Source organism: Dysidea avara, chromosome 12 (assembly GCF_963678975.1).
Source record: "Dysidea avara chromosome 12, odDysAvar1.4, whole genome shotgun sequence".
Classification (NCBI taxonomy): Eukaryota; Metazoa; Porifera; class Demospongiae; order Dictyoceratida; family Dysideidae; genus Dysidea; species Dysidea avara.
Window position 1 is genome coordinate 25,894,582 of NC_089283.1, and position 11,785 is coordinate 25,906,366.

Genomic DNA, 11,785 nt, shown 5'->3' on the forward strand with positions numbered 1-11,785 from the left:
CACCCTTATTCCGTGCAGCCCTCCGTCATTTTCTTTTTTGATATTTTTTGTTGTGTATTATCTTAAGGTTTTTATTGTTTTTGTACTGTTGTTTGTTTTGTCCTTGTAGTCCTAGTACTGTCATTGTTTGTATATATGTGTTTGTGGGGAGTACGTTTGCAGGCTTGTCCTTTTGTACAACCCTTGTCTTTTTGACAAAATTGATAATAAATAAATAAGGAGTGGAGAACCAATACCCTCCGCCTTGATTCCAAATTTAATCTGGGCATTGTGAGACTCCCAGTGTATCCTATATGAAGTTGGAGTGATCAGTGTCCAAATGATCAGTTTGCAGGTAAGTACCTTACTTATTACTACACACACTAGGTAGCTACACTGCAGCTAACAAGCTATAAACTGTGCAATAAAATGGTGGGCTTGTTCAATTACACGGTATAGGTGAGAAAAACAGTTTAGCTAGCTGACGAGTGAACTCGCAAGTGGAATTTGAAATTTGCGAGATTAGCCTGTGATTCAGAGAAGTCATCGAGTGAAATAGTGTGCACCCATGAGACTCGTACGAGTGGTAGCTGGTTCTCATGCCTTCACTCGTACAGCAAGTGCTCGGGAGTGTGAGCTTGTGTTTGGGTGGTACCGTATGTAGGGGAAAACCACAAATTTCAAAATGTCATGATATCTTATGACATAATTATGTCCTTTCAAAATTTGGAGAAGTTACTTTAGACATTATCACCTCAAAATAATGGGAAATTCAGGTTGCTAGGGGCAACGGTTATTATTATTATTATGTGCTGTAAAGCCTTATTATTGAGTTTGTCTATTGTCATGCTTGAAGATGTTATGGGTCTCATAAATAGAGCAACCATTTTGTAATCCATGATGTCATTAGGGGTATTACACTAATGATAAACACAACTCTACTCTAATAGAACATACACCAGTGCTAATAGTTACTCTAATAATATAGTCTGAAGTGTTTGGTTAATTGTGATTGGGTACTTGAGGTCCTATTGTGTAGTTGTCATGTGATGTATACATTAGGAGGAGTATTACAAGTTTTGCAATTGACTTTGTCCCGTTTGCAATTGAATTCGTTGGTTTTGCAATTGATTTAGTCACTTTTGCATTAGAATTCATCATAACTACATTGACTACAAGAAACCAACCACTCATCACAAAGTGAATCATTTTTGCCATGGAGAATATCACTTGAGACACTACAAGGTAATTGGAGCTGGTTCTACACGAAGCTATTAGAGTTAATTAGTTTGTTTGCGAGTGACCACACCCATCGCTAATGGCAAGGCACAGTTGCGAATGTTGCTGAAGAAGCGGTAACTGAAGAATTATCGCCTTGTAAAAAGTTGTTTACAACAGTTGTATTTCATCAAGATCATGGCGCAGCTGCTACATCTTGTTTTCGTGTTAACAGCAGCTGCCAATCTTGGACGAATTCTAATGCAAAAGTGACGAATTCAATTGCAAACGGGACGAATTCTACTGCAAAGATGACAAACTCTACTGCAAACGGGACGAATTCAATTAAAAAAACCTGTATTATCTGTTCCTAGCTTGTACTAACACACTGTGTTAAGTGTTACACTGATATAAGTTCTTATATACAATAACTCCACAGGAACTTGAAGGAGTAAGATGGGCATCACGCTGGGACTACATACTCAACTCACTACCTCATACTAATATTCAGTGGTTTAGTCTCCTTAACTCCATTGTGATAACAATCTTCCTCTCCGCCATGGTTGCCATGGTATTACTGAGGTCACTACATCATGACATCATGCGCTACAATCAAGCCGAGTCAGTAGTGAGTGAAAGTATTAATCTTCAGTGACCTCAACACAGTACCTGTCATGTAATGTGGAGGAGAGATTGTAACTTCATGTACTGTATCACATGATCCTCCCACACTATCACATGATCCTCCCACACTATTACACAAGGTTTATATGTGATGTACAAAAGAGCAGTACAAGTAGCTCCCAACAAGTTTATTAGAATACAATGAAACCTTTTCATAATGGACAGTTGTAGTCAGACAAGTCTTTGTTCTTATTATGAGAGGGTGTTAGTATTTACATGTTTTAATTTACAGGAGGATATTCAAGAAGACTGGTTGGAAGCTAGTTCATGGTGATGTGTTTCGTCCCCCCCACTAACATCATGTTACTATCAGTATCAGCTGGTACTGGTGTCCAGATCTGTATCATGACTCTTGTGTCACTGTTGTTTGCTTGTCTCAGCTTCTTGTCACCCCCTAACTGAGGGGCTCGTATGACCACAGTACTAGTCCTGTATGTTCCTAGGAGTAGTGTCAGGGTATGTGTCAGCCCGGCTGTATAAGACGATGGGTGGACTACGCTGGAAGAGCAATGTGTTGACTACAGCATTCCTGTTTCCTAGAATTGTGTTTGGAATATTCTTCTTTCTCAATCTGGTGCTCTGGTCCTATAACTCTGCAGCTGCTATCCCCTTCACTACACTACTAGCACTACTATGTCTATGGTGAGTAACTGTGTGTTATGTTGAGTGATACCTTAGGAAACACAAGTAATATATTTGTTGTAAATATATAGTGAATTTAAAAATTGTTAATTTAGAAATGGAAGTAGGGATCAAGCGATAAAAACTACTGAAACAAGTGATTTGAATGATGGCAACTATTACAACATAGCTTTGTGGGGAAATCCTTACATTGGCATCTCACCACGTCACCATATATGTTCAATGCCAAAGTAGGGATTTCCCCACAAAGCTATGTTGTAATAGTTGCCATCATTCAAATCACTTGTTTCAGTAGTTTTTATCGCTTGATCCCTACTTCCATTTCTAAATTAACAATTTTTAAATTCACTAGTTTGTTAACTTTTTTTGGTATAGGTATATAGCTATTATTGATCTTTGGCACTGACTGCTCTATTAGAGTATCTCGATCTTGCTGCTTGCTTTATGCAAGCTGCTCAATTACTAAATTGAAAGGCATGCAGGGTTTCTATCTCCTGTTTTCTACAATTAGTTACAGCTGGACCATTAATAATGGGCGTGGTCCACTGATCGTTAAGTACGAGCGCGCGCTCTGATTGATAAGGGCGTGGCAGTGTGTTCTTACTTCACTAGGCTGTTTGATCGCTTTGCAAGTGTTGCTATACAGGCATCTACTTGCCCTTACAGTACGGAATCCGTTATTAGTTTTGTGGCGTCTGAATACGGCTGCTCTAAGGAAAGTGTCGATACGAATTATTAATACCTCCGTGACTGGAAAAGAAGAAGACGATCCGTAATTGAAGATAAAAGGAAAGGCAAAGCGCAGAAGGCAGACACTTGTCGGAACCCGAAAAGGCACATCCCAGCAGTGAGTTAAATATTGTGGCAAAGAATGGTGATCCTTCGCTGCTTCGTTTGGCCTGTAGCCTTGCGAATGTGGTCAGGCAGGCAGGCAGGCTGGCAGGCAGACGAAAATTTCTGTTTTAGCGATTTAAAAAAAAAAAATATTCCAGCACTTTTCTAGTCGTTTCCTGATATATAACGCTAGAAATAAAGTTAGAAACTTGAAGACTCTTTAGTAAAAGGTTTATTTGCTGTGTGAGATATTTCTAGGATGATTTTTTAGGGATCGAAATTTGAGGCGCGCGCCAAATCCACCCCGATTCCTACTTAAACAGTACTATCGTACTGTTTGATAGTTTATCTTGTAAAGGTGATGTCTGCTAAGAGCAGTTATTACTACAATTGTCCATATTTCAATCCCTTGTATTAGACTGTCTTGGGGTATCAGGTCAAAGTGTTAACTGTTTCAATAGTGTATTTTACTATTAGGTTTGGTATTTCCGTACCTTCGACATTCTTTGGAGCTTTCTTTGGCTTCCGTAGAGATGTAAGCACATTGTGTTACCGAGTGTGCTGTTGCTATGGTGGTCTGTGTTTGTGTAGCCAATTAGTCAACTGGTTTGCACCTATCAGATTCCACGAGAAATCCCAGAGCAGACATGGATGACACACCCCTTTATTAGCTCACTGATGGGTGGGGCTCTACCTTTTGACTGCATCTTCATACAATTGTTCTTCATTCTCAATAGTACATGGTGAGCTTGTCTGTACATGTGTATGGTAGTGAGTCTGTATGTGTGTATGTGTAGTCTGTCTGTGTGAGTATATGGTAGTCCGTATGTTCTGTATGTGAAATCAGAACACCTCACTAATAAGGACATCTTGATAATCAGGACACTTGTCCATGGTCCCATTTGTATTAGTGTACACACATGTTGTAGGTGTATAGTGTGTGTACATGCATGTACTGTAAATACTAAAGTTTAACAAATTTGATAACTTAAAGAAACTTTATTCACTGATCAGATTATTCAATATTGACTGTGAGGTGAATTCACTAAACTACAATCCATCAACCTCAGCTGCTTCATATACTGGTTCACCAAACATTAGTTTGCCAAACTTTAACTTTGTCATTTACAATATTACAAATTTCACATTTGTGACCGTCTCAGTAAAAAACTGACTTGTTCGCACAATTAATTTTTTTTAAATTTACCCAGCAATATCTACAGGAATGGAGCACCAAAGTTTCGGCCTTCTGTGGTGCGTAGTTTTGGAATTATAGTGTGCTAGACAGTTGGAAGAGTAAGATAATCGGTTTGTACAGTGACTATACTGAAAATATACTACAGGCGCTTGCATTCGCAGCCATAACTTCCATTTGGATTAGTCTACAACGTTGCAGTTTGGCTTTAAATGTTCACCATTGATCAGCACATCAGCCAAAGTATAGTATTAGCTCTGTAGATACTTGCGCATATGGATGTGAAGGTGGCTTGCTAGAAGAAATGATGACGATCTTGTTTATGTTTACCGCATTGTAAACAAACACATGTGACACGCATACCATTGGAGCTAGAGAAATGAAACAAAGATTTTTGAACTCTCCATGCACAGGCGAATAAGATGGTATATAGTTTTAATCGATTTGAGCCTTCCTTCTTTGAGTACTGGCCCGATAAAAACTTACATAGTTTTTTTTTGTTTTTTTGTAGCATGCATAATTTTACGAATTATTTTAAAATTTTGATTTTCTCAATACACATGCTTGTACTAACAAGTCGGGATTTTGCTGAGACTGTCACATTTACTATAAGTTAAGGATCCTGAAAAAAGCAACTAAACATTAAAAGTCGATTTTTTTTCTCAAGAGAATTAACATTTCAGCCAACCAGATGATTAAAGGTGACAGTAAAGGTGTCAACAACATCACATGTAGTTTGGCTCCATTACAAGTTCAGAATAGAGTTGTAATAGATACCACACTTTTATGGCTTCCCCATAGGAAATGTATGGTAGATAGACCATAATATTGTGTTGGACATTTTAATGAAAAGATATTTAGTGGGTCAAGCAGTGCTACATATGAGCCAAATTTCTAGATCACTTGTGATCACATCCATTAGTTAGTAAATGTATTTGAGGATTCAGCTGATGTGTGCATTGTATACAAGTGTCATTTAGTTGTTTGTTCTTTGTCAGATCATCAACCATTCTAAACTATGTTCACGTTGAGCTGAATCCTGAAAAACAGCTAAAAATTAAAAGTGGATGTTTTCTCAACAGAGTTAACATTTCAGCCAACCAGATGATTATTGGTAACAGCGAAGGTGTCAACAACAGACATGTACAGTTTGGCTCCATTAAAAGTTCGGGAAAGGACTGTAATGGACACTGTACTTGTATGGCTTCCCCATAGGAAATGTATTGTGAAACTTTTAATTGGCCGTAAATATTATGTCAAACATTTGAACAAAAATATTTCAAAATATTTTTAGCGGGTCAAGCTGTACTACAATTGAGCCAAATTTCAAGATTGTGTGTAATTGCATCCATGAGTTATTAAATGTTTTTGAGGATTCAGCTCAACGTGAACATACTATAGTGACATTCATTTTAGTCACATTTCTAGAACATTACAACAGCTGGGATCACATTTGGAACATCACAAAGAAGATCATCTTGTAATGTAACCAGTAAGTGTGTCATAGTGGGGTACACAGGGACTTTCCCTAGTTATTATGTCATGTGATGTCATCACAGGATAGATGATGATAAGGACACATAACAAGATTGTTCTTCAAATATTTCAGACTTTATAGTTACAATTGAAAACACTACAAAACTATTTCTATCATAAAACATTATTATAGTGATTGTCATGTGATCCCTACCCTACATGGTGTATCTGGTGTAACACACCTCAACTGTGGTGTGTTTGAGAACTATTTGATGTGTACCCTTTTGTGGTTTTTGATCTTGTGGTTTAGTGTCATCTATCTCACTAGAGTCTTGATTGCTTGATTTCACCTATGAATGTCTTGATATATCTTGACTGTCAACTGTTAGCAACTTCTTGTGTTGCTATAAGTTAGGCCATAGACAAATCCGTATTCTGCTGAAAAATGAGTTGAAAAATATTGGGGGAAAGTTGTTAAAGTTGCAGTGTAGATTGGCATTGTTATTTTTGCATTTTTCACATTTTTAGCATAAATTTTAGGCTGTTGTCAAGCCTTCAAATTGAGTACCCCTGACCCCCCTGAAATTTTAATGTCATACAACAATAGTGATACTGTTCCCTACTTGGCCCCCCTGTAGGTCAGGTCTAGAATCACCACTGAGTTAGGCTTTGAAGGTGTTTGATCACCAGGACATCTTGATCAGTTGATACCTTTTTAAAAGTCCCTGACTACTTGATATTGGATCATGATTCCAGCTGCTGTTCAACAGACAGTAGACAACATGGGGAATTGTATTATACACTACAGGTAGATGTAGTACATGTACTACTACCAAGAGGTCATATAAAATTATAATGAACTATTGGTGGTTGTCATGGTAACTGACCACCTTCACCACACTTAGAGCAATTGCTACATCTTTTCACTACAACACTGTAAGCTGGTCCTTTTCCTATGAGAAAGTCATGAGGAATTAGCACAACTGTGGTGTGTCCTCAAACTCACACGACCATGATTAGGACAAATGCCCTTAATGGGCATTGTTGTCTTGATACTTCAGGCCACCCTATAAGGATTGCTGAAATACTACACATGTCACAACACTTACACAATCTGTGCTAGGACATAGATAATAATTATTATACTGGTACGTAGTATATAATATCTATGGCTGGGGGTGGAGGTATAAGGAAAGAAATTTCTATCTTCACATACCATTAATATACCGAAATCTTATCTAGCGCGAGCCCTAGACTACACCTTACCACACACAATACTCCCACAACCGCAAACATTCACGAGGGCGTGGCAGGCGCTAGAACATACATTGTGTATACGTGATTTAGTTATATCTCATCAGAGTCGACATGAGTCAGAGTGTTTGTAAAGGAATCGATCAGTTCAAGAAGAGCGACAAAGGTATGTTATAACACTATCAAGACTTGTGGTCTGGGGGCGAGACTATACAGCAATATACTAGCCATATATGGTCGCGATCGAAGTCACTGTTACTGCATAGATTTATAAACCCCAGGTGGGTTTATAAATCTGTAGTTACTGCAAACTCTCGTTAATTATTTATGCTGCCCACCACAAAATAAATCCGTTGTCCCTTAGGTCAAATAATTACTGCAATGTGTGGGGCCCGCCAGGCGCGCGCCTCTAAACATATCATAAATTTTATGTGTTATTCTACAGTTTCCAGTACTCCACTACTGAAGGATCTCTATCAACACATTACTCCAAATTATGCTTCAGACTGGAAAGTAATAGGAACACTACTGGGTCTACCCAGTGGAGAATTGAAGAGTATAGAGGCTGGTTATCCTACTAACGTCAAATGGTGCTGTAACCAAATGTTGGAGAAGTGGCTTGAAGTGGACCCCTCTGCTAGTTGGGAGAAGTTGTTTGAAGTGATAGAGTCACCTGCAGTGTCCAGTGATCAAGCTCCTGATAAAGGTGACTAGCTATATTGTGTGTGTACAACATTTGTAGGTAAACAATTGTATTAACTAGCTATTGTGTTGTCTTCACTAACTATAGTGACCTCCAAACCTGACATGGACAAGTCAATGGTCACTGATCAAGGTAGAGTGGACACATTATTGTGTGCTCCATTTTATGTGTTGTTGATAGGAGTCTCCATACTATCGGACAGGGTGAGACAACTTAATATACAAACACGGTTTGCTGTTGATGAAGATGCTTGGCCACCTAACCAGCCACAAGATTTTACTCCACTTTTATTGGTTCATCATGAAGGTCAATACACCTTCAAACCAACAGCTGCGTTACAATTGGCTGGATCTATCCAATCAGGTAGACCTTACTTCAAGCGTTACCCACAGGACAGCCATCAATCACAGAGAGAAGCACTTGATAACAGTAAGACAACTAAACAACTAGTTGATATCTTAGCTCCACTACAACAAAGTGATAATGCGCAGTTTATCTTAGTCGAGGGGTTGCCTGGTATTGGCAAATCTTTGTTATTACAAGAAATAGCATACAATTGGGCTAAAGGAATGTTGTTACAACAAATCAAGTTAGTTCTCTTCATTCAGTTACGTAGCCCAGCAGTACAGCAGGTGTCACTTGTCGCTGATCTCTTCCAGTTGATCTGTGAAGGAGACAAGAAGGCCCCAGGCATCGCTGCTGCATCTAGTGACCACTTCTTTGAAAATAAAGGTAAAGGTCTTGTTTTTCTTTTTGATGGCTTTGACGAGTTCCCAGAATACCTACAAAAAGATAGTTTAATTACTAGCATACTGAAGCGTAAGGTGTTACCTGATTGTGGCTTGATAGTGTCATCTCGTCCACATGCTTCAGTGACACTCCGACAACAAGCCACCATCAGAGTTGACATCTTGGGCTTTGCTAAAGAGGAACGAAAGTTATACATTGAACAGTCCCTGAAGGGACAGCCACATGCAGTTAGAGAGCTCACCGAATATCTTGAAGGTAATCTGACTATCAATGGCCTGTGTTTTATCCCCTTCAATATGGTAATCTTGATTTATCTGTACAAACAGGGAATTCCCCTTCCTAGCCATTCTACACAGCTTTACAATTACTTCATCTGTCTTACCATCTGTCGACATCTTGCCAAGTCTGGTCATCCTCTTGATAACACCATCACTGATCTAGCCAGCCTCCCCGAGCCCTGTAACATAATAGTTAAACAGCTGTCTAAGTTAGCCCTCGAGGGTATTAATAACAACAAGCTAATCTTTACCTTGGCGGAGATGAGAGCAGCTTGCCCAAGCATCGAAGGCGCACTCGACGGCTTTGGGCTGTTACAGGTTGTCCAACACTTCGGCCTCACTGGTAAAACGATGACATTCAACTTCATCCATTTTTCCATTCAGGAGTTCATGGCCGCTCATCATATCACTCAGCTTCCACCAGGCGAAGAGCTGCGAGTGCTCGAAGCGAAGTTCTGGAGCGATATTCATTCCAACATGTTTGCAATGTACACCTCGCTTACCAAGGGACAGCGATCTGCTTTTAAACAATTTCTCTCAGGCGGGGAAGACACGATCGCCATCGCTGAAATATTCTTGAAGAAGCAACTGAAGTGTCTTCGCTTGTTTCGCTCCTTCCACGAAGCCAACGATGAAGCGATGTACACTTTTATACAACAAGCACAAATCTTCGATAACAAAGTAATCGACCTTAGCGACACTAGCCTATCACCATACGATATTGAGTGTGTTACACTCTTCCTTACCTGCTCACCCCACAAGGAGTGGAAGAAGCTTAACTTGTCTGACTGCCATATCCAAGATCATCACGTTAGTATTCTTCTTCGTGATCTGATGTCTCATGACGTCACAATTACACACCTATACTTGTCATGTAATGGCTTCACCAGATCTTTCTCTTCCTCCATTAGTGACCTCACCATCCACTGTAGAGTGGAAGAGTTGGATATTAGTGGTAACCGCACCATCGGAGAGGACCCTACTCTCTACAACATGTTGACCCATCCCTCCTCTAGGCTAGTGGTACTGGACATGATGAGTACCAGCTTATCATCACCATCAGCCATTACCCTATTCACTGCAATATCAAAAGGTAACAAACTGAAGGTGCTCCACATTGAAAACAATCCCATCACTGATGAAGCTTGTGATGTCATTGCCACTACAATGAAGAACAACACATCACTAGTCTGGCTGTGGATGAGTCACAACAAGATCAGTGGAGAAGCTGCTCAACGTCTACTACAAGCCCTCTACAATAACGACACATTAGAAAGGCTATGGCTACCCTTTGGTTATGGTTACACTGAAGATGTTAAGAAGAGGATTAGATCACTACAAGAAGTAATTAACAAGAACAGAGAAAATAGAGGATGTCAAACAGAACTGATCATTTACTGTTAGTAGCTACTTTTCTTTAGTTTTCACTTTGTACTATTTTATGACTGTAATGGCCGCAAGTGTCATTTTGTTCTGATTTTGATAAAAATTTTATTATTTGATTAAAATTATGTTAATTGGTAACGTTGAGGGGTCCATCATGAAATGTTAAGATTTGACATTATTTGAGTATCGGACAAGAATTGGGACTTGTGGAAGAGATCAGGGAAGAAATACAATTTGTCGGAACGTTTGAAGATTTCGTAATATTTAGGATTTCAAATATATTTAGTATTTCTAACAGAATTAAATTTGAGCTACAATTACAATTTTGTTGATTTTAGGGAAATCGTAATATTTTAAGATTTCAAATTATTTACAGTATTTTTAATCAAATTCAAGCTACAATTACAATTGGCACTTCCTTTACAATTTTGCTGGTTTTAGAGGCCTGATTCAACGTAAAGCCATAAAAAACACTGTCAACACCTCATCCTTGACCAGACTAGCTTCCCTCAGTGACAACTGCTCAGAGATGGGATAAAGCAGTTTGAGATAGCAACAATCAATATTTTGGAAATCAAGAAATGCTCCAGCCATGGGTTATATCACTGATCAAAATAGCCCAGTTCTTTCTACACAACCCAATTAAACCTTTAAGAGTATTAGACTAAGCCACTTGTACATATTTGTTACTTCAATTTGATCAGTTTAAAGCTTGTCTCATGTTACTAGCTTTATCCCCATCTCTGTTAGTTTAGCTACTAGCTATACAGTTCACTCACTTGTTGTTGTCGTTGCTCCACTTCACAATAAATAACAAGTCACAACATAGCCTAACTACTAGACTACACTAGAAGCTACTACTCAACTACTATCACAACACTAGTAGCTAATGCTATAGTCCTACTATGTCAACACTACAGCTAACAGTCAGGTAGCTGACAACTAATGTAGCAGCCAACAAGTCTAGCTCAGAGCTCACAATGAGTGTATGGCTGCTAGTATACTGCAGCACAAGCTAGCAAAGTTAATATCTAAATGTTTAAAACAATTTTGAAAAATTGAAGAGAGAAAAATTCTCAGCCAACCATGTACAACTTAACCTCATACCTGAATTTAGTAACAAAATGTGCAGGAAAAATGAGAAAAAGAAAACTAGAGAGAAAAAAAAACCGTAACTCAAAAAGCTTGCACTGTTAGCTACCACCCTGTCTGCTCAAAACTAGACTCCTAGCTAATATCTAACTCACTATACATTCAATACCTAACTACCTACGTATACACTCAGTACTACGGCTCTACGTACACTAACTATTCTAGAGCTGCAACTTTTACAAAACTTCCTAGCAACTGACAAAGCAGCTGCAACTACAAGGCGGTATATTTTTA

At 38.8% G+C, this 11,785-nt stretch overlaps 2 protein-coding genes, 1 long non-coding RNA gene and 1 pseudogene across 6 annotated transcripts in view; 3 read left to right on the forward strand and 1 right to left on the reverse strand.

The window, feature by feature from the left end:
- Nucleotides 1–11,785, forward strand: part of LOC136241595 (transmembrane 9 superfamily member 2-like) — a 77,606-nt gene that overhangs the window by 16,510 nt on the left and 49,311 nt on the right. The gene's annotated exons all lie outside the window — the stretch shown is intronic.
- LOC136239973 (transmembrane 9 superfamily member 2-like) lies at nt 320–6,463 on the forward strand (annotated as a pseudogene).
- Nucleotides 7,316–10,537, forward strand: LOC136241588 (NACHT, LRR and PYD domains-containing protein 3-like). The gene is made up of 4 exons (XM_066032819.1): nt 7,316–7,448; nt 7,728–7,988; nt 8,073–8,117; nt 8,166–10,537. Exons 1-4 carry the CDS (start codon nt 7,397–7,399, stop codon nt 10,415–10,417), a joined length of 2,610 nt encoding a protein of 869 aa, XP_065888891.1. The 5' UTR covers nt 7,316–7,396; the 3' UTR covers nt 10,418–10,537.
- On the reverse strand, nt 8,487–11,785 carry LOC136241599 (uncharacterized). Of its 2 annotated transcripts, XR_010694355.1 has the most exons (7): nt 11,179–11,779; nt 9,517–10,091; nt 9,265–9,468; nt 9,118–9,192; nt 8,977–9,074; nt 8,817–8,906; nt 8,487–8,767 (listed from the first exon to the last, which is right to left on the reverse strand). It is a non-coding gene; the product is annotated as an uncharacterized lncRNA (long non-coding RNA). The 2 variants fall into 2 exon arrangements; XR_010694356.1 differs by having other exon boundaries at nt 8,817–9,049; nt 11,179–11,785.

Bases quoted from the DNA above. Each gene is read 5' to 3' on its own strand.
- LOC136241588 (XM_066032819.1), top strand. From the start codon at position 7,397: ATGAGTCAGAGTGTTTGTAAAGGAATCGATCAGTTCAAGAAGAGCGAC. The intron at 7,449-7,727 runs GTATGTTATAAC...GTTATTCTACAG, and splicing joins GTTCAAGAAGAGCGACAAAG to TTTCCAGTACTCCACTACTG. The intron at 7,989-8,072 runs GTGACTAGCTAT...CACTAACTATAG, and splicing joins TGATCAAGCTCCTGATAAAG to TGACCTCCAAACCTGACATG.